Source organism: Pinus tabuliformis, chromosome X, assembly GCF_031772625.1.
Source record: "Pinus tabuliformis cultivar Carrire ecotype Pingquan chromosome X, CPIR1, whole genome shotgun sequence".
NCBI lineage: Eukaryota > Viridiplantae > Streptophyta > Pinopsida > Pinales > Pinaceae > Pinus > Pinus tabuliformis.
The window spans coordinates 1,442,393,626-1,442,414,654 of NC_142308.1; the positions used below are offsets into that span (position 1 = coordinate 1,442,393,626).

The window sequence follows — 21,029 nt, forward strand, 5'->3', positions numbered from 1 at the left end:
AGAATTTATTGTGCATGATGTTTCACAAAGATTCATGGATTGAGAATCAATTATGAATGGGAGCTCAATGTTTTGAGAGGAGTTGATTATGTCTTCACCATCCTTCTCCTCTACTTGTATGATGAGATTGCCTTGCGCATGACTGCAACTTAAGCCAACATATCAAGAATTAATAGAGTTCACACATCTAGCTTGTCAAATAGATCGCTGAAGCGAGTCATGGTGCAAGGAGTCATGGCATGTAAATGATGGTAGATGGCAGAGATGCAGATTAGACACAATAATTGGGTTATGAAAAGATGTTGGTTAATGAGTAGGGGCGAGAAAACTAAGCGACTCAATAAAAAACCAATATTAAAGCTAGTCAAATAAGGCAGAGATAAAAATGAAACATCTATTGTCCTTAGCAAATAAACTGGTGTGGGAAAGTATAGACGTGAGAATATCTTTATAGCAAGCGGATAGTGAATGGAAGTAAGAGGCCTCCATTTCCACAAGGAAGAGGAACGAGAAAAGCACCATCAAGGAGTCACAAAAGAAGGGATACAACATTATAGATTATTTCAAAGATTAATGGACTTTATTTATAGTAATGGACTTCATTAAACTATAAATAAGATCATATTATAAAATGGGTGAGGGATGACATGGCATGTTTTCCTTAATCATTACATTGAGTGGGGAAAAAACTCAACACCCGACTTATCCTTTACCTCATAACACCATTGAGAGAGAGAAACATTAAATCTTGCATAACAAGAGTCTTGATTTAAACATGTACCCTCTTCATTTGGATTCTCATTATTAATATGTTACCACTCAACATATTTTGAGATTATATGCTATGGTAATTCCTATCGTCTCCCTTTTTAGTTATGTTTTCAAATTAATAAAGTCTAATTTTAGCATTTGTCAATTTATGTTAAAGCACTATTTATTTATAAGAAAGAGATAGATGATGTAAAGCACTTTGAAAAATATATTATTAAATATTAAATTTTTTATTAAAAATATTTATTTATTTAAAATAAATAATTGTATATGATATTTTATTTAAAGACTGTGACCTAATAAAAGTTTTAGATCACAGTAAAGCTAGGTCATAACAATTTTAGATAACAGTCAAGCTAAATATTAAAGTAGTGTATAAGATTGTTTTGTTTATGGGAAAAGACATATGTGTTGGAGTATTGATTTGATTATAAAATTTTACAATTTTCTACTTTTAAATTTGAACTTGTAATTTTTAAAAGAAAAATAAACTTTTTTGACTCATCATTATCATTATTTTTTTCTGACCTATCTCATTAAATTATAAAAATTTAAATTAACTGTATTGAATTTAAGTTAATGAAAATTAAATTTGAATATAGAATAACATGTCACTAAGCCATTTTACAAGCGACCTTTTAAAATAATACTTAAAAGCATCTATGATAAATATAGGTTTTTATAACTTATAAAAAATTGATTAAAATAATAATTTTCAAAGTATTATAGACCCTCTATATATATATATATAAAAAGAGAGAGAAGGTAATGTTACCAATACCTATCAATTCTACACCATGTTTAAGTGCTAAGTATAAATTCATTAACATTATGTTGATGATGGCCATAGGTGGAATATTTTGATATTATACTACAAGGAGCCAAGGTAGGATTCAATGGCCAAAGAGTAAGGATGTCATTTTTTTCAGAGCCAGAAGTATCTGGCTGGAGTAATCTCACAGGTGTACATAAAACCCCTAGAATGAACCATGGTACTTGTGAGGAATTAATCGAGCACGAGCCACACAGCCGTTGGACCAAGCGCCCCGGGTTACTATAACTTACCATAGGGTAATTGTGAACACTTACTCCGAAGTACACCGAGGAAAACACTCCTCTATATTTAGACAAATTTACATGAAATGAATGTATGCTTTTGTATTAGAATTACAACGTTAAAGTATGGATCTTGGAAGATATGATACAGATAGAAAGCATAAGAGAAATACAAAAAGAAAGAGATTCCGAATCAGATCAAAGTTCATTGTGTGAGTACCAACATTTATATACATATTGGAAGGTTTAGGTGCTATGACCCCGTGTACTCCGTTTTATACTGCGGAAGCAGAAGCTGGTTTAGTGATAAAGGTGGGCGAGTCATCACCAGCCATAATGACAACTACTTTCTCCTGCTTATCATCGGCGCACGAAGACATGATATTCTGCAGTGTCTCAATCTTTTCAGCATAACCAACACTTGATTCACTACTAAGCGCCCATCTGTTATTTTCTTCTGAATTAGAACCACAATAGTCCTTCACGTGCGAGACAACCAGAATGATCAGAGCAAAAGCTATCAATGCGATTAGAAAACTCACTCCACCCAACAGAAATGGAACTGGCGATCTCCATAGAGAAGCTGCGCTCGTATTATAATGCACAGTAATATTCCTCATAGTGTTATGTCGGCCACAACCTCGCTACTTCCAGAGGATTTTGATTGCAGATATTTCAGAGAGGCATACCCACATTTATATCCATATGGGCCTGTGACCAATATTAGCTGTAACACTGTGGAACACTATGAAAACTCTGATGGCATCGGAATATAATATTAGAAGGGAACACAATGTTTCCATCCGATGGGCCACTTTAATAAAATAATGATATGTGATGGGCACACAATATATTCTTGAGATCTGCCACTTTGGCTTGACACAAACCAGTAGGCCAATCCATTTTCGACTTTAAAAAGTTATAGGTGACTAAGGTACTTAGCAAAACTGTTACGTCCATTATATGGTGCTTATTTTACTTTATCTCATCAGAGATACAGATCTCCACTTCAGAAACATATTTTTCATTTGTCCTACAAAGTTATCACAATGCTACATGTCACATTGTGCTCCGCATTATTGTATTTTCTTGGGTTGGCCGGCTAAAAACAAACCATACTTGTATAATCTTATTATATGTTATGATGGGAAACCATACTTGTATAATCTTATTATGTGTTATGGTGGGAAGCCATCATTATTGGTGGGGCGATACATAAATGTGTTACCTGGTATCCAATGTAACTGGATGGAATGCGAACGAGCCATCCCTATCTCCCATTAACATTTGTCGAGCGCTCCAATAGCTTATGGGTGGAACGTCCCTTTATACAACATTTCTTTAGCATACATTTATTTATGGCCTCCTTACTGTGTGAGTGACGTCATTTATTTATGGCCTCCTTACTGTGTGAGTGACGTCAACACTGGATATGATTGTTATATTTAAAAAAAACTAGTTCCACGCTGTCAGAGTTGGGCACATCATAAGCATGATGTGCAGCATCTTCCTTTTCACACTTACACGGCAATTTGTGTTTGGGTGGATTTTGGGATTCAAGTCAATTCATCATGCTGGATGTTGACGGATACAACATGGAAAACGAGCTTAATTTCTAATTTCCAATTTCATTTGGGATTCTATATAATAATTATTTCTTTCATTGACACACAACCCCCCATATATATATTATCACAGGAATATCTTTTTGGGATAAAATAAATTATATATACTTGAAATTTAAGAAACAGTCTATATTTTAATTATTTCAACAATAATACTCAATAAAATATAATGTATATCATTATATTTATATATATATCACAAGAATATCAAATATATATAATATCTTCTTGGGATAAAATAAACTATATATACTTGAAATTTAAGAAACAATCTATATTTTAATAATTTCAACAATAATATATATATTTAATAAAATACTATAAAATAAAATAAAATTTAAAAGAAGAATTAGAGAAAGTGGGATAATAAAATAGAATTAAAGTAAAATGAATTATTATTATAATTTGGAATAATGGAGAAATGTAGAATTTTTCATATTACTTTATTATTAGCAATTGGTTGTGATTAGTTAGATTAAATCTTATTTTTCAGGAATTTGCTAAACAAATTTCTAATCGTATTTATGTACAAATTATTTGCTGAATGAATCAAGTCTCTTGCATACACTCTTCAAGTTGAAATAGGTTCACCTAAGAGTTGTCTATTTCCTCCATATTCTATCTCTCTCTCTTAAATTTATGCTGGTATTAGAGCATTAGGTGAAATCTGGGTGAGTTTGAGCAAAGGACAGCGACTATGAAGAGGATTTGACAGTCGTGGGCGTTGAACCATGATTTTAATTGCTGATAGGAGAAGTGCCAGTGAACTTAGTGCACCTATGAATCTATAAGGAGGAACCTACATTGAGCAACACTAACTATTGGGCGTAGCGTGACCAAATTGGTGGATCTATGTGTGATCATGTTGTTGGGTTGAAATTTTGTGCTAGTGGATGTGATTACAATGGTGTCATTCCACTGTGACTTGTTGCAAGTATAGCATGTCTCCCCCTCATGCCCTCACCAACGGTTCATTTGTTGGTGTGAGAAGCAGTGAGGTGCCGTTGTGCAAAGTGAGTCATCTTTGTAACAACTAGCTAAGTTATTGTGGAAGACCTTCCACCTTTAGAATGCATAGAAGTTATCTAAGTTGTGCAATAAGATTCCACATTTGTGGCGAATTGAATCAGATTATTGTGAGAGAAGACCATTGTTGTGCATGTCAAGACAGGGGTAGTTGGCTACAATAACACAATCATACTTGAGGACTAAGTTGGAGATCACGAGCATTGAATTCTTGAATTCTTGCACATGTGAAGAAACAATAGAGAGTTTGGCACAGACTTGTTGAGATAACCTCACTATCTCGTAGGTGTCATAGTAAGTTCACATTTACTTCAGGTTAGTTGAGTTTCACTCTAGTAATTTATTTTTGATGCTTTCGATGTAATCTATTTAACTATTTTGAATATTGAGAAGATAAAACTTTGCTTCGTGATTTCTCTCCAAAAATGTTTTTGGACTAACAAAGAAGAAGTCGTGGATGGGAGGTTGAGCATAAAGTGTTAAAGGAACTTGAATTTCACACCTGTGAAGAAACAGAAGTGCATCGCTTTCGTAACTGTGAAGAAAGGTCATTTTCGCAGCACAGAAAAATAGAAAGTATTCAAAAAAATGAGGTTGACAGACTCTATGAGTGAAAAGAGTGTGTAACACTATGCTTTAAACCTCCGTTAGGAGATGCACAAATGACAAGCCAAATTTTTAAAAATGGAGGCTCAAAAAGTCAATTTTTTTAGAAAATTGAATGGTCAAGCTTGGTGAAGGTCAAATGTCTTCATTGTGGTTTTCTGAGTTGAGTATTATCAGGCCAAAGCCTCCACAAGTTCTAGGCTCACGGTAGTTTAAAGAACTCACAATAAACCTTGTTTTAAAAAAAAGGTCAACACAAAAAGAGGTAGCAAAATTCCAACTTATTTTTTCCCAGCTCTTGGCATTTGGTATAAGTCCAAATTTTGTTTGAAGGGCATTCTTTTCAAGAATACAAGACCTACAAAGTTCAATTATCAATCATCGAATAACCATTTAAAAGGTTGCTTTTTATAAGGGGTTTCATATTAAAGAAAGAGAAGAAGGGTTTGATATTAAAAAGGGAGGAGGCTTTTTTTACAATAATTAAAAAAAGGATTTGTTATTAAAACAAAAAATAACATTTTATTAAAGCTAAAAAAAAAAAAATTGAATTTGTAAAGGCTTAAAATAAGAGACGACATTTCACTTTTTTAAGGAGATATCGTTTCAAAGTTTTCAAAGGAGATTTTCTTTACGCATGTCTACATTAAAAAAAAATGGCTTCCACTGGCACCTTTCCAGATACCCTGACTCTTCTTGGAAAACATTATGAGTTTTGGTATTTAAGAATGAAGACTTTATTGCAAGCACAATAATGTTGTGATACCCTGCGAAATAGCTATGTAGAACAAACCCAAGAACAATTAGCATCCATGAACAATAATCAGAGGAATGTCACTGAAAAACTAAGAAAGAAGGAGAATAGAGCTAAATGTTGAATAAAGAACTCAGTCGATGACTCTATCTTTGACAAGATAACCAACACATTAATAGAAAAGGAAGCTTCAGATATTTTGAAAGTTGCATATCAAGGTAATGATACATGGAAGACTATTATATTCCATATATTGAGAGCTCATTTTGAAACCCTGAAGATGATGGTCAAGGAGAATGTGGATCAGTTCATGGCTAGAGTCATGGGAATAGCCAATCAGATCAAACTAGTTGGAGGAACCATTACAGATCTGAAGATGGTTGAAAAATTCCTTCGAACCTTACACATGAAATATGACATGATTGTCCATACAGATATATGTGGCCCAATGCAGACAAAATCCATTGGTGGTAGTCTTTATTTTCTGACCTTCATTGATGATTATATCATGAAGATATGGGTTTATTTTCTAAAAAAAAATCAGATACATTCTCATGTTTTACATAATTCAAATAAGAAGAAGAAAAGAAGAGTGAAAACCTTTTAAAAGTCCTCAGGTCAGATAGAGGAGGAGAATTCAGTTGTAATGACTTCAAATCCATTTTTCAAATACAAGGAATCATAATGCAGAACACGACAAGATATACTCCACGACATAATGGAGTAGAAAAAAAGGAAAAATTAGTCAACCATGAACATGGCCAAATGTATACTTCATGAGAAGAAATTGTCGATTGACTATTGGGTTGAAGCAATTTTTCCTACAGTCTATGTTCTCAAAATATCTCCAATAGCCAGTCTCAAAGATACAATACCTCAAGAAGCATGGGATGGAAAGAAGGTAAATGTACCCCAGTTTAGAATTTTTGGATCAGTAGCATTTTCGCATGTTCCGGAGAAGCTACGAAAGAAGCTTGATGATAGGAGTGAAAGATGTATTTCCGTAGGCTATAGTGAGCAGCTAAAGGCCTATGGACCTTACAATCCATTTACCAAGAAGTTTGTTTTAATAAGAGATGGTAATTTTTTTAAAAATAAATCTTGGTCTGATCATGTTGATGAAGCTTTAGATCCACCTTTTTATCCAGAACCACCAACACTCTAGGCTTAAGAAGAGACATACCATTATGAAATGGTACATCTTCAAGTGTTGAATCAATGAATGATTTAACATCTTCATAAGACAATCATAAAACAAGAAGTATTAGATAAATATTTTAGCATGAGGATGAGTTTGACTAGTAAAATATGTTTACATTTCTTTCATCTCAACCAAACCATTTTGAAGAAGTAGTTAAAGAAAAACATTAGGTTGGTGCAATAAACCAATGAATTGCTTCCATAGAGAAGAACTGGACTTCAAAATTAACACATCTCCCAAGATACAAAACCAAGATTGGTGTAAAATGGGTATATAAGACCAAGCTCAATGAAAAAGGAGAAATTGAGAAACATAAGGCAAGGCTAGTTGCTAAACGATTCTCAAAATAGTTTGGTGTGGACTATGGTTAAACAATTTATCTAGTACCAATGCTAGACACTATCATAACTATTTTATCCACAAAAACTCAACACAAAAGGAAGGTCTATCAACTTGATGTAAAATTTTCTTTCTTAAATGGTATATTGCAGGAAGAATTTTATGTGGAGAAGCCTCATGGTTAATTTGAAGTTCCAGGATAGGAGAAAAAGGTATTAAAACTAAAGAAAGACTTGTATGGTTCGACACAAGCTCCAAGAACTTGCTCCAATCACATTGATACCTATCTCATCAAAAGTGTTTTTTGTAGAAGCAGCCATGAGCCAAATTTGGATACCAAAACTGATGAAGGTAAAATTCTTATTGTGTGCATTTATGTTGATGATATATTTTATACAGGCCATATCAGGTCAGAATAATTCAAAGCAACAATGAAAATAGTGTTTGATATGATTAATCTAGGGGTTAGGAAATACTTTGTAGGCATTGAAATTCAGCTATGTGTTAATGCCATTTTTGTTGGTCAACAGAAATATAGCACTGATATCATCCAAAAATTGAGAATGAAAAACTGCAAACAAGTTGATACACCAACTACTCAAGGAACCAAGATGAGAAAATGAGATGTAGCACTACCATTTGATTCCACATTGTATAAAAGTCTAGTTGGAAGTTTGTTGTATCTTACTGCAACTAGACCTGATATCATGTTTGCTACCAATTATGTCTCCAGGTTTATGTAGTCACCTAAGATTTCTGATTGGAAAGTTTCAAAAATGGATTTTAGTATATATTGCAAGGACCATAGACTATGGTTTGTTATATGCACATTCTGAGATCCTTTCACTTTCAATTTATACAGAAAACTATTATGGATGCAGTCTAGATGATCGCAAAAGCACCTCAAGGTATAATTTTCACCTTGGAACTAGTTTTATCTCATCGGCATCCAATAAATAGTCAATTGTTTCAATATCTTCTGCAAATGTAGAATATGTTGTTGTAAATTCAACAACTTGTCAAGAAATGTGGTCGAGAAGATTATTGAAACATATTTCAAATGTATAGAAAGAGCAAACTCCTCTTCAATGTGGTAACAATTCAACAATTTCTTTATCAAAAAATCATGTTTTCCACAAAAACATAAAGCACATTGTCACATGTTTTCATTTCATCCATTATATTTTCAATAATGGGTACATAATACTCTCTTTTTGTGGTTCCAAAGATCAACTTGCAGATAGTTTCAAAAAGACATTAGGAAAAAATGTATTTGAACTTCAAAGAGATCAATTAGGCATTGTAAGTGCATCTACTTGTAAGAATTGAGAATAAGAGGGGATGTTGATGTATTAAACTCAATGTCTACTAGGTGTCATCAAATTTATTTCCATCATCTTCTAGGTGTCACAATAAGTTCATATTTGCTTCAGTTTAGTCGAGTTTCACTCTAGTCATTTATTGTTGATGCCTTTGAAGTAATCTATTTAAGTATTTTGAATATTGAGAAGATAAATCTCTTCTCCACAATTTCTATTCATTCTCTTTCATGTCTCGGGTGTTGCGTCTTATGTGTTGAGTTAAAGTGTTGAAGAGTATGGGAATTGCGGCACAAGTATTGGTGTGGTGTCCATTAAGGAGAAACTACATTAAAGCGTTGTCAATAACCTCCTATAGTATGCTGGCGATGGAAATATTGGGATGAGTAAAGACAAGCCAAATTGCACATTGTATACTTGGAAGTGTGGTGATGTGGCTACATGCTGATGAATCATTGCAGTGAGGTGTGCTCACTGAAAGAGTATCGTGGTGTTCACTGTTCATCCTTGTGGAGAAAAACCTTGCGGTGTGTGTAGCACCCTGTTTGTATCAACTTTCTAAGTGCCTAGTTTGAGAGATTATGTGACTAAGTCCTAAGAGTTGTGAATGTTCGAGCACAACTTGGTAGCATATCTCTGTTGAAGAATTGTGTGGCTATGGTGTTGTATGAGGAGGATGTTGAGCTTGGTGTAGTGGTTTTGGAACCTGGTGGAGGATCCTGATATTGCAATATTTGTGTTTGAACATTGAGCTTATATGTAATGTGAAGGTTATTGGGTTCAGGCTATGTTGGAGACCGGTAGTGAAATAATTAGAATCCTCCAAACACGAGAGGAGTTGATTTCATGAAGTTGAGTTTCATCCATAATCATGCTTGAATAAGGAGATCAATTGTTGCGTCTTGATGTGGTATTTAGTGCATTCTTAAGACAAGACCCTAAATTGACCCATATAAATAGTGTGTGGCATAATGCGAACAAATAAACTCTTTTTTGTGGAAGCTCCTGGATTGAGGAATGATACATTAGTGACATTAATGAGGTCTATGTATTTTTCTGACATGATCGTGGGGTGTACTTTTTTTGGTTAGCATGGAGTGGTTCACATAGCTCAATTATCTATTTTTGTCAAGGAGGAATATTTTGAGTCACGAGTAGATCAAATGTTTGAGATTGGTGAGGTCTTTGTATTCTTTGTGGCCTGGTGTGCAACCTAGAAACTGAATTCATTATGGTATAGTGTGGAGACACTTGGTGGCCTATGTTCAATCTTCTGAATGCTGGTGAAACACATGAATAGCTCACTTTGGAGTGTGATCAAACTTTGTGGTGGATTATATATACTACGTGGGTAGATATACTAAGGAGTTGTAGGTAATTTTGTTTATGTGGAGTGCATTGAAAAGTAAATCATATAGATTTAATCCTTGTTGAGTAGAGGATTTGTTTGTATCCTCCTGTATTGATGCTTGAATAAAGAAGAAGACTTGTTTTATGTGACAAGTAATATATAATGCCTGTGATCTGTGGATTTGGCTAGAGTGTGGAGTATGCATTGCTATTTCGAGGTCATTGGGAGTCACACACAAGTTTTTTTTATCATTGTTTGAATAAGTTGTTGTTGAAGAGCATGGGTTAGCGTTGAGTCTTATTGAGAAGGGCAAAGAGTGAGGAGGAATGAGCCTTTGGAGTCAATTGAATTCATCAGGCTTGAATCAAGTTTCTGTTTGAGGTATGTGTTTGATAGTTATTGGGTGAGGCAACATGGAGTCTTTTAGATCGCTTGATCTATCGTCAAGTAGTTATTTCAGCCAGAGAATAGCCTACTACAAAACACACCAGTTTAGTTGATTATAGATCATGAGGAGGAAAGGGTGTGCATTTTTGTGTATTGAAATGATTCTTTTTTGTTATGTCTTGGTTGTTTTTCAGTGGTTATATGAAGCGTAGAGAAGAGAAATATAGCAACATGTATTCACCAATTTTTAATTTTTTAAGGTATTTGTTCCTATTGGGAGAGAGTATTAAGCTACGCTTTGTGTAACCAAGGACTCTACATTGTTTGACGTGCAGTCATTGTGTAGATGTAGTCATTGAAAAAGAAATTTTTTTACGTATTTCTTGATAACTCATCATTAGTATCTCACTATTTCTATATAGAGAGTGCTATATTTATTTGTTCATTGTTGAAATTGTTGGTTACTAGGGTATGTTTGGAAGAAGCATGGCTTGTGTATGGCTTATAGAGTTGTTGGAAAGGAAGGGACACTGCTGAGATTGAAAAGAGGGAGTGGAACTAGTGTTGCGTTTGCTCCATAATCAAATTACAACCACGTTGGAGCCTAGAATTGTTGAGAGGGTAGAAATTGCATTTGGAATTAGGTGATTTTTGAGGTCTAAAATGGGCCTCCTAAGGAAGTTATAAAATAATAGTGGAAATAATATAATAATATTAGATTACGTAATCAAATTTTATAGGAAAAAAAGAAAAACTATTTTTTTCAACTCGTATTTTAAACTTATCGTGCTATGGGTTTACCCAAATTTCTAGTGACAAAAATTGTTGGATGCAAAATTTGATTCCTCATCCAAGGAGTACCCATGTTGCATACCTTTGATCTACCCTACTAAACGAAAAATGAGAAATACATGAAAATCATGATTGCAATCATGTTTTTTTCATGTATTTCTCATTTTTGTTTAGTCGGGTCCATCAGAAGTATGCAACATGGATACTCTTTGGATGAGGAATAAAATTTTTCATTCAACAGTTAATCTTGCTCGAAATTTGAGTAAAACATTGGGGAGATAAGTTGAAAATACGAGTTGAAAAAGTAGGATGATTATTTTACAATTTTTTAATCTTTTTACATTTTTACCCCAAAAATGGTGAATCATCCCCCATGGTTGGTGTCATCATCTTTAATCCTATTGGTCCTTATAAAGTTTATTTTGGTTACACATTTTTCTGACGAGGCCCATTTTAGACATCAAAAATCCCTTAATGGTGATACATTGTTGCCATAAATACATAGTGCATATGATTAGAAGGATAGGCTCAATTGATTAGTGTTCTGATTTTTATTTATTGTGGTTAGAGGTGCCAAAGAAGCCAGCACCCCGATTGGAACATGAAGTTCTCGCGGTATATTGAAGAATGTGTTGAGCATTTTGTGTGGTCCTTGGAGTTGGGCTTGCACGACCTGTGGTGCTTGGTGAAGCTTGTTGTGTGGTTTCATGTGGACCTGCTTGGTGATGGTTGTTGTGTATTGAGTTCTTTGGTGATTGGTGAGCTAATAGGTGTAGCTTCTAGATCAATGCTCATGGAAGATTCTGTGGTGTGAGCATAGTGTGAAGCCTTGGCATTAACCGATTGGACTAGTTATGTTGGTTGTTTATGGTATCCATTGTTGTATCATTTAGGTTAAGATTGGGAGAGCTGCTAATAGCTTTTGGAAATCTATGCTTTGTATGTTGCATTGGGTTGTAAAATTTTTTGGCTAGGTTTCTATCGTAGTTGATCAAAATACTCAAGAATTTCATTTATTTTTCATAACATTTATTTCATAACCGTGGTGTGATCAAGTTGAAGAGTCTGCTTGGCATTGAGCCTATAGTTTGTGTGGAAGAGAGAGCCCACTACTATGGCACACTATGTGTTTCTTGGTAAATGAGGTGTATGCATATTGTTCATTAGCGAGTATGTAAAGCCTGGAAATTGTGTAAATATTTGACGTATGTGGTGTGTGTCCGAGCATTGTGGTAATTTATGAAATGCACGAGTTGTCATGGCTCAATAAAGGAGATTAAATAGTTCAATAGAGAATTGAGAAAAATGAGGATAAATAATGAAAGGTAAAATGTTGTAGGTGAATATGAAATGCTTCCAGCCATACAAGGAGATATACACATGAATCTTGAAGAATTTGAAACTAATGTACTATTGAAGCAATTAATGCCAATTTTACCATCTTTCTCTAGTAAAAAAATTAAGATCGCAAAATTAAAATCAAGGGACTTCTTCATTTAGTATATCTATGGGAGTTTGTTCAATAAACTTCTTTAAATCTCTGAGATAAGTGTAGAGGTTCAGTAACATTGATTCTCATTATATTAGCTATGGATGAAAACATTTTGTCTAGTATTTTATATGAATTTGGTAAAATATGTGATGCAAAAATGTTTTGGGATATACTTGAAATGAATTATATTGAGAAATATAATGAAGAAAAATGTGGATGATTACTAGAAAAATTACAAAAAGGTCTAGAGATTGTAAAGATAAAAGTCGCGGAGGACTTACTGACAGTTGGACTGGTGAAGGTTCTTGAAAATGATGAAAACCAAGAAAATAAAATTATTATGGTTTGACTGAACAAGAATTAAAAATTCTCAATGATGAAAGTGATTTTGACGAAAAAGTTGAAACAAATTGGCATCATCACATTTGTAGAATGAAGCAATATCCATAATGCGTGAGATGTAGTAAGAATAAGAAGCAAGTTGAAACCACCAAACTTTGGAGCAACAAATTCAAGAATAAATTGCATCAATATATTGCAGAAAAGAAAGTCAAAATGAAATACTTAAGCACTTTGTCAAACCTTGTACGCCTAGATGAGACTTAGACTAGTGGATATGTTTTCTATGTTATGCTTTCATTCATTTCTCCATTAAGTGGGAGACTTGGAATACTGGAAAAATGTAGAATTATCTAGATTATTTTATTATTAGCTATTGGTTGTGATTAGTATAGATGGATGAGATAGGTTATACTTTATGAAAAAGGGGGGTAGGGTATAGAGGGTGGAAAGAGCTTACATTTTAGGATAGAGGGAGGTAAAGTGTAGAGGGTTGAATATGGGAAGAGAGAGAGCAAGTTGGGAAGAAAAGAGAGAAAAATAGATGGTGTAAGGGAGAACAAAAGAGAGGGGGAAATCAAGGAAGAATGAGAGAGTGAGAGAGAGTAGTGTGATAGCAAAGAGAGGTGGGTGGTGATGAAGGGATTCAAGGATTGAGCGAGGAGGGTGAAGGACAGAAATAAATGAAGGGATATGAATGAATATGGATAGATAGAAGTAGACAAAAAGTGCGGTGGGGAGATATAGAAATGGAGAAATTGATGAAGGTGAAGAGAGAAGGGTATAAGGTGCGACAAAAAGCATTATAACGATAGAAGGAGGTCGGAGAGTGAGCGTAGAGGGGAGATGAATGAACACAATATTTACTATTATGTAAAATTAACAAAATTTTGTTAAAAAATAAAGAATATTCTTCAAATGTTATATTGATATTTAATTATAATGGAAATAATTTATCATTTTGTAATATTAACAAACATTATTAAAACATAAACAATATTATTCAAATTTCATATTTGTAATTGAGTATAATGGAAAATTTTATTATTTCCTAATATTAAAAAAAATAAAAAAATTATATATATATAGATAGATATATTTAAATATAAATTATATTATTCAAATATCATATTTATATTTCAGTATAATGGAAATGAATATATTAAAAATGAAATACTTAATACATAAGGTGGGTGAGGGGGGGTGGGGGTGGGGCGAGGGAAGACATATTTTCTAGGGTTTCCACATAATTCTAAATATTTCATGTCAAAAAAAATTTCTTGGATATAAAACCTATATATTGTCATTAAGCTGACATCAAGTTGATTGGGCCCATGTCAGTTTCGGATGGGGCAGGGGGACCTCCCCCTCCTTCATGTTTGTTCTTACAGGTAATCATCAAGCTACCTCAGATCCTTTTGTCTCAACGTGGAAACAAAAATGCATGCATGAAGCCTCTCCACAATTGGGGGACTAATGGAAGTCCAAGTTGAAGAGCCATTGTCTCTCGAAGGAAACAAAAAATCCCCGGGTTTTAACCCCAACAACCGCCTGGCCCAATCCCGACATTTTATATAGGATCATGCGATAATATGAAATTTTATAAGTATTTGTCACAAGGAGATGGATATACTCAGATAAATCTAACTAAAATGCAACTAAAATGGCAAAACTGTTACGTCCATTATATGGTGCTTATTTTACTTTATTCCAATAGCTTATGGGTGGAATATCCCTTTATACCTCCTTACTGTGTGAGTGACGTCAACACTGGATATGATTGTTATATTTTAAAAAACTAGTTCCACGCTGTCAGAGTTGGGCACATCATAAGCATGATGTGCAGCATCTTCCTTTTCACTCTTACACGGCAATTTGTGTTTGGGTGGATTTTGGGATTCAAGTGAATTCATCATGCTGGATGTTGACGGATACAACTTGGCAAACGAGCCAATTTCATTTGGGATTTTATATAATAATTATTTCTTTCATTGACACACAACCCCATATATATATTATCACAGAATATCTTTTCGGGATAAAATAAATTATATATACTTGAAATTTAAGAAACAGTCTATATTTTAATTATTTCAACAATAATACATATATATTCAATAAAATATAATGTATATCATTATATTTATATATGTGTTACAAGAATATCAAATATATATATGAATATCAAAATATATATATATATATATATATAAAATATCTTTTCGGGATAAAATAAATTATATATACTTGAAATTTAAGAAACAATCTATGTTTTAATAATTTCAACAATAATATATATATTTAATAAAATACAGTAAAATAAAATAAAATTTAAATGAAGAATTAGAGAAAGTGGGATAATAAGATAGAATTAAAGTAAAATGAATTATTATTAAAATTTGGAATAATGGAGAAATGTAGAAATTTCCATATTACTTTATTATTAGCAATTGGTTGTGATTAGTTAGATTAAATCTTATTTTTGAGGAATTTGTTGAACAAATTTCTAATCGTATTTAGGTACAAATTATTTGGCGAATGAATCAAGTCTCTTGCATACACTCTTCAAGTTGAAATAGGTTCACCTAAGAGTTGTCTATTTCCTCCATATTCTATCTCTCTCTCTCTTAAATGTATGTTGGTATTAGAGCATCAAGTGAACTCTGGGTGAGTTTGAGCAAAGGACAGCCACTATGAAGAGGATTTGATAGTCGTGGGCGTTGAACCATGATTTTAATTGCTGATAGGAGAAGTGCCAGTGAACTTAGTGCAGCTATGAATCTATAAGGAGGAGCCTACGTTGAGCAACACTATCTATTGGGCGTAGCGTGACCAAATTGGTGGATCTATGTGTGATCATGTTGTTGGGTTGAAATTTTTTGCTAGTGGACGTGATTACAATGGTGTCATTCAACTGCGACTTGTTGCAAGTATAGCATGTCTCCACCTCATGCCCTCACCAATGGTTCATTTGTTGGTGTGAGAAGCGGTGAGGTGCCGTTGTTCAAAGTGAGTCATCTTTGTAACAACTAGCTAAGTTATTGTGGAAGACCTCTCACCTTTAGAATGCATAGAAGTTATCTAAGTTGCGTAATGAGATTCCACATTTGTGGCGAATTGAATCATATTATTGTGAGAGAAGACCATTTTTGTGCATGTCAAGATAGGGGTAGTTGGCTACAACAACACAATCATACTGGACGACTAAGTTGGAGATCACAAGCATTGAATTCTTGAATTCTTGCACATGTGAAGAAACAATAGAGAGTTTGGCACATACCTATTGAGATAACCTCACTATCTCTAAGGTGTCACAGTAAGTTCATATTTACTTCAGTTTAGTCGAGCTTCACTCTAGTAATTTGTTGTTGATGCTTTCGATGTAATCTATTTAACTATTTTGAATATTGAGAAGATAAATCTTTGCTTTGTGATTTCTCTCCAAAAATGTTTTTCGACTAACAAAGAAGAAGTCGTGGATGAGAGGTTGACGATAAAGTGTTAAAGGAACTTGAATTTCACACCTGTGAAGAAACGAAAGTGCATCGCTTTCATAGATGTGAAGAAAGGTCACTGGGTCACTTTCGCAGCGCAGAAAAATAGAAAGTGTGCAAAAAAATGGGGTTGACACACTCTATGAATGAAAAGAGTGTGCAACACTATGCTTTAAACGTCCATTAGGAGATGCACAATTGACAAGCCAAATTTTAAAAAACAAGGAGAGGCTCAAAAAGACAATTTTTTTAGAAAATTGAATGGTCAAGCTTGGTGAAGGTCAAACGTCTTCATTGTGGTTTTCTGAGTTGATTATTATCAGGCCAAAGCCTCCACAAATTCTAGGCTCACAGTAGTTTAAAGAGCTCACAATAAACCTCGTTTAAAAAAAAGGTCAACACAAAAAGAGGTAGCAAAATTCCAACTTATTTTTTCCCAACTCTTGGCATTTGGTATAAGTCCAAATTTTGTCTGAAGGGCATTTGTTTCAAGAATCCAAGACTTACAAAGTTAAATTATCAATCATCGAATAACCATTTAAAAGGTTCCTTCTTATAATGGGTTTCATATTAAAAAAAGAGAAAAAGGGTTTCATATTAAAAAGGGAGGAGGCTTTTTTTACAATAATAAAAAAAAGGATTTGTTATTGAAACAAATTTTTTTTTTTTATTAAAGTTAAAAAAAAAACTTTGAATTTGTAAAGGCTTAATATGAAAGACAACATTTCACTTTTTTAGGGAGATATCGTTTCAAAGTTTTCAAAGGAGATTTGCTTTACGCACATCTACATTAAAAAAAAATGGCTTCCTCTAGCGCCTTGCCACATACCTTGACTCTTCTTGGCAAACATTATGAGTTTTGGTATTTAACAATGAAGACTTTATTGAAAGCACAATAATGTTGTGATACCCTGCGAAATAGTTATGTAGAACAGACCCAAGAACAATTAGCATCCATGAACAATAATCAGAGGAATGTCACTGAAAAACTAAGAAAGAAGGAGAATAGAGCTAAATGTTGGATAAAGAACTCAGTCGATGACTCTATCTTCGACAAGATAACCAACACATTAATAGAAAAGGAAGCTTCAGATATTTTGAAAGTTGCATATCAAGGTAATGATACATAGAAGACTATTAAATTCCATATATTGAGAGCTCATTTTGAAACCCTGAAGATGATGGTCAAGGAGAATGTGGATCAGTTCATGGCTAGAGTCATGGGAATAGCCAATCAGATCAAACTAGTTGGAGGAACCATTATAGATCTAAAGATGGTTGAAAAATTCCTTCGAATCTTACACATGAAATATGACATGATTTTCCATATAGATATATGTGGCCCAATGCAGACAAAATCCATTGGTGGTAGTCTTTATTTTCTAAAAAAAAATCAGATACATTCTCATGTTTTAGATAATTCAAAGAAGAAGAAGAAAATCAGAGTGAAAACCTTTTAAAAGTCCTCAGGTCAGACAGAGGAGGAGAATGCAGTTGTAATGACTTCAAAGCCATTTTTCAAATACAAGGAACCATAATGCAGAACACGACAAGATATACTCCACGACATAATGGAGTAGAAAAAAGGAAAAATTAGTTAACCATGAACATGGCAAATGTATACTTCATGAGAAGAAATTGTCGACTGACTATTGGGTTGAATCAATTTTTCCTGCAGCCTATGTTCTCAACATATCTCCAATAGCCAGTCTCAAAGATACAATACCTCAAGAAGAATGAGATGGAAAAAAGGTAAATGTACCCCAGTTTAGAATTTTTGGATCAATAGCATTTTCGCATGTTCCTGAGAAGCTAAGAAAGAAGCTTGATGATAGGAGTGAAAGATGTATTTCCGTAGGCTATAGTGAGCAGCTAAAGGCCTATAGACTTTACAATCCATTTGCCAAGAAGTTTGTTTTAAGAAGAGATGTTAATTTTTTTTTAAATAAATCTTGGTTTGATCATGTTGATGAAGCTTTAAATCCACCTTTTTATCCAAAACTACCAACATTGTAGGTTTAAGAAGAGACATACCATTATGAAATGGTACATCTTCAAGTATTGAATCCATGAATGATTCAACATCTTCATAAGACAATCATTAAACAAGAAGTATCAGATAAATATTCTAGCATGAGGATGAGTTTGACCAGTAAAATATGTTTACATTTCTTTCATCTCAACCAAAACATTTTGAATAGATAGTTAAAGAAAAACATTAGGTTGGTGCAATAAACCAATAAATTTCTTCCATAGAGAAGGACTAGACTTCAAAATTAACACATCTCCTAAGATACAAAACCAAGATTGGTGTAAAATGGGTATATAAGACCAAGCTAAATGAAAAAGGAGAAATTGAGAAACATAAGGCAAGGCTAGTTGCTAAAGGATTCTCACAATAGTTTGGTGTGGACTATGGTTGAACAATTTATCTAGTACCAATGCTAGACACTATCATAACTATTTTATCCACAACAATTCAACACAAAAGGAAGCTCTATCAGCTTGATGTAAAATTTTCTTTCTTAAATGGTATATTGCAGGAAGAATTTTATGTGGAGAAGCCTCATTGTTAATTTGAAGTTCCAGGATAGGAGAAAAACGTATTAAAACTAAAGAAAGATTTGTATGGTTTGACACAAGCTCCAAGAACCTGCTCCAATCACATCGATACCTATCTCATCAAAAGTGTTTTTTGTAGAAGCAGCCATGAGCCAACTTTGGATACCAAAATTGATGAAGGTAAAATTCTTATTGTGTGCATTTATGTTGATGATATACTTTATACAGGCCATATCATGTTAGAATAATTCAAAGCAACAATGCAAATAGTGTTTGATATGATTAATCTAGGGGTCAGGAAATACTTGTAGGCATTGAAGTTCAACAATGCGTTAATGCCATTTTTTTTGTCAACATAAATATGTCACTGATATCATCCAAAAATTCAGAATGAAAAACTGCAAACAAGTTGATACACCAACTACTCAAGGCACCAAGATGAGAAAATAAGATGTAGCACTACCATTTGATTCAACATTGTATAAAAGTCTAGTTGGAAGTTTATTCTATCTTACTGCAACTAGACCTGATATCATGTTTGCTACTAGTTTTGTCTCCAAATTTATGTAGTCACCTAAGATTTCTGATTGGAAAGTTTCAAAAAGGGATTTTAGTATATATTGCAAGGACCATAGACTATGGTTTGTTCTATGCACATTTTGAGATTTTTTCACTTTCAATTTATACAGACAATGATTTTGGATGCAGTCTAGATGATTGCAAAACCACCTCAAGGTATAATTTTCACCTCGAAACCAGTTTTATCTCATGGGCATCTAATAAATAGTCAATTGTTTCAATATCTTCCGCAAATGTAGGATGTTTTGTTGTAAATTCAACAACTTGTAAAGAAATGTGGTTGAGAAGATTATTGAAACATATTTCAAATGTATAGAAGGAGCCAAATCCTCTTTAATGTGGTAACAATTCAACAGTTTCTTTATCAAAAAATCATGTTTTCCACAAAACCATAAAGCGCATTGTCACACGTTTTCATTTCATCCATTGTATTTTCAATAATGGGTACATAATACTTTCTTTTCTTGGTTCCAAAGATCAACTTGTAGATAGTTTCAAAAATACATTAGGAAAAAATGTATTTGAATTTCAAAGAGATCAATTAGGCATTGTAAGTGCATCTCCTTGTAATAATTGATAATAAGAGGGGATGTTGATGTATTAAACTCACTGTCTACTAGGTGTCGTAAAATTTATTTCTATCATCTTCTAGGTGTCGCAATAAGTTCATATTTGCTTCAGTTTAGTCGAGCTTCACTCTAGTCATTTATTGTTGATGCCTTTGAAGTAATCCATTTAAGTATTTTGAATATTTGAGAAGAGAAATCTCTTCTCTACATTTTCTATTCATTCTCTTTCATGTCTCGTGTGTTGCGCCTTATGTGTTGGGTTAAAGTGTTGAAGAGTATGGGAATTGCAGCACAAGTTGTTGAGTCTTGAAAATGTCATTCATTTCCATTACACTTTCACTATTATGTCCATTATATCACCTCCATTTCACCTCCATTTCACTACTATGTCACCACATTCATCCCACTTTCATTATCATTGGGCCACATTTATGTTTTTCCAATCTTTACTAATTCTAAGTTTCCAATCTTTATTAATTCTAAGCCTTTTAAGTGAATTTGTGGTTAAAAATTAGAAAATAATGTGCATATGCTTATACCTGACAAATGGGTTGAGATTGTTGACATGTGTAGGATGAAAGGAGACTTCTAGAAGACCCTTATGTGGCACTCTAAGGCCAAATTCGAATTTGAGTGGAAAGAATCTTGGGATCATGAGGATATGTGTCACATCTCCTAATTGTATTGTAACTCTAAGAAGACATGTGTCTTATCAGTTCCTATTTTGACTAGGACTCTAGAGGTAGAGGGAGAGATTCATGGACTCT

At 33.5% G+C, this 21,029-nt stretch overlaps 1 protein-coding gene across 1 annotated transcript; it reads right to left on the bottom strand.

The window, feature by feature from the left end:
• Positions 1-2,102: 2,102 nt before the first annotated feature.
• Positions 2,103-2,447, bottom strand: LOC149145450 (protein GLUTAMINE DUMPER 4-like). Its single transcript, XM_089452458.1, has one exon. It carries the CDS (start codon positions 2,445-2,447, stop codon positions 2,103-2,105), a length of 345 nt encoding a protein of 114 aa, XP_089308584.1.
• Between the last annotated feature and the right edge of the window lie 18,582 nt (positions 2,448-21,029).

What these genes read in the sequence shown, in the direction of transcription:
- LOC149145450 (XM_089452458.1), bottom strand. Translation starts at nt 2,447, where the DNA reads ATGAGGAATATTACTGTGCATTATAATACGAGCGCAGCTTCTCTATGG.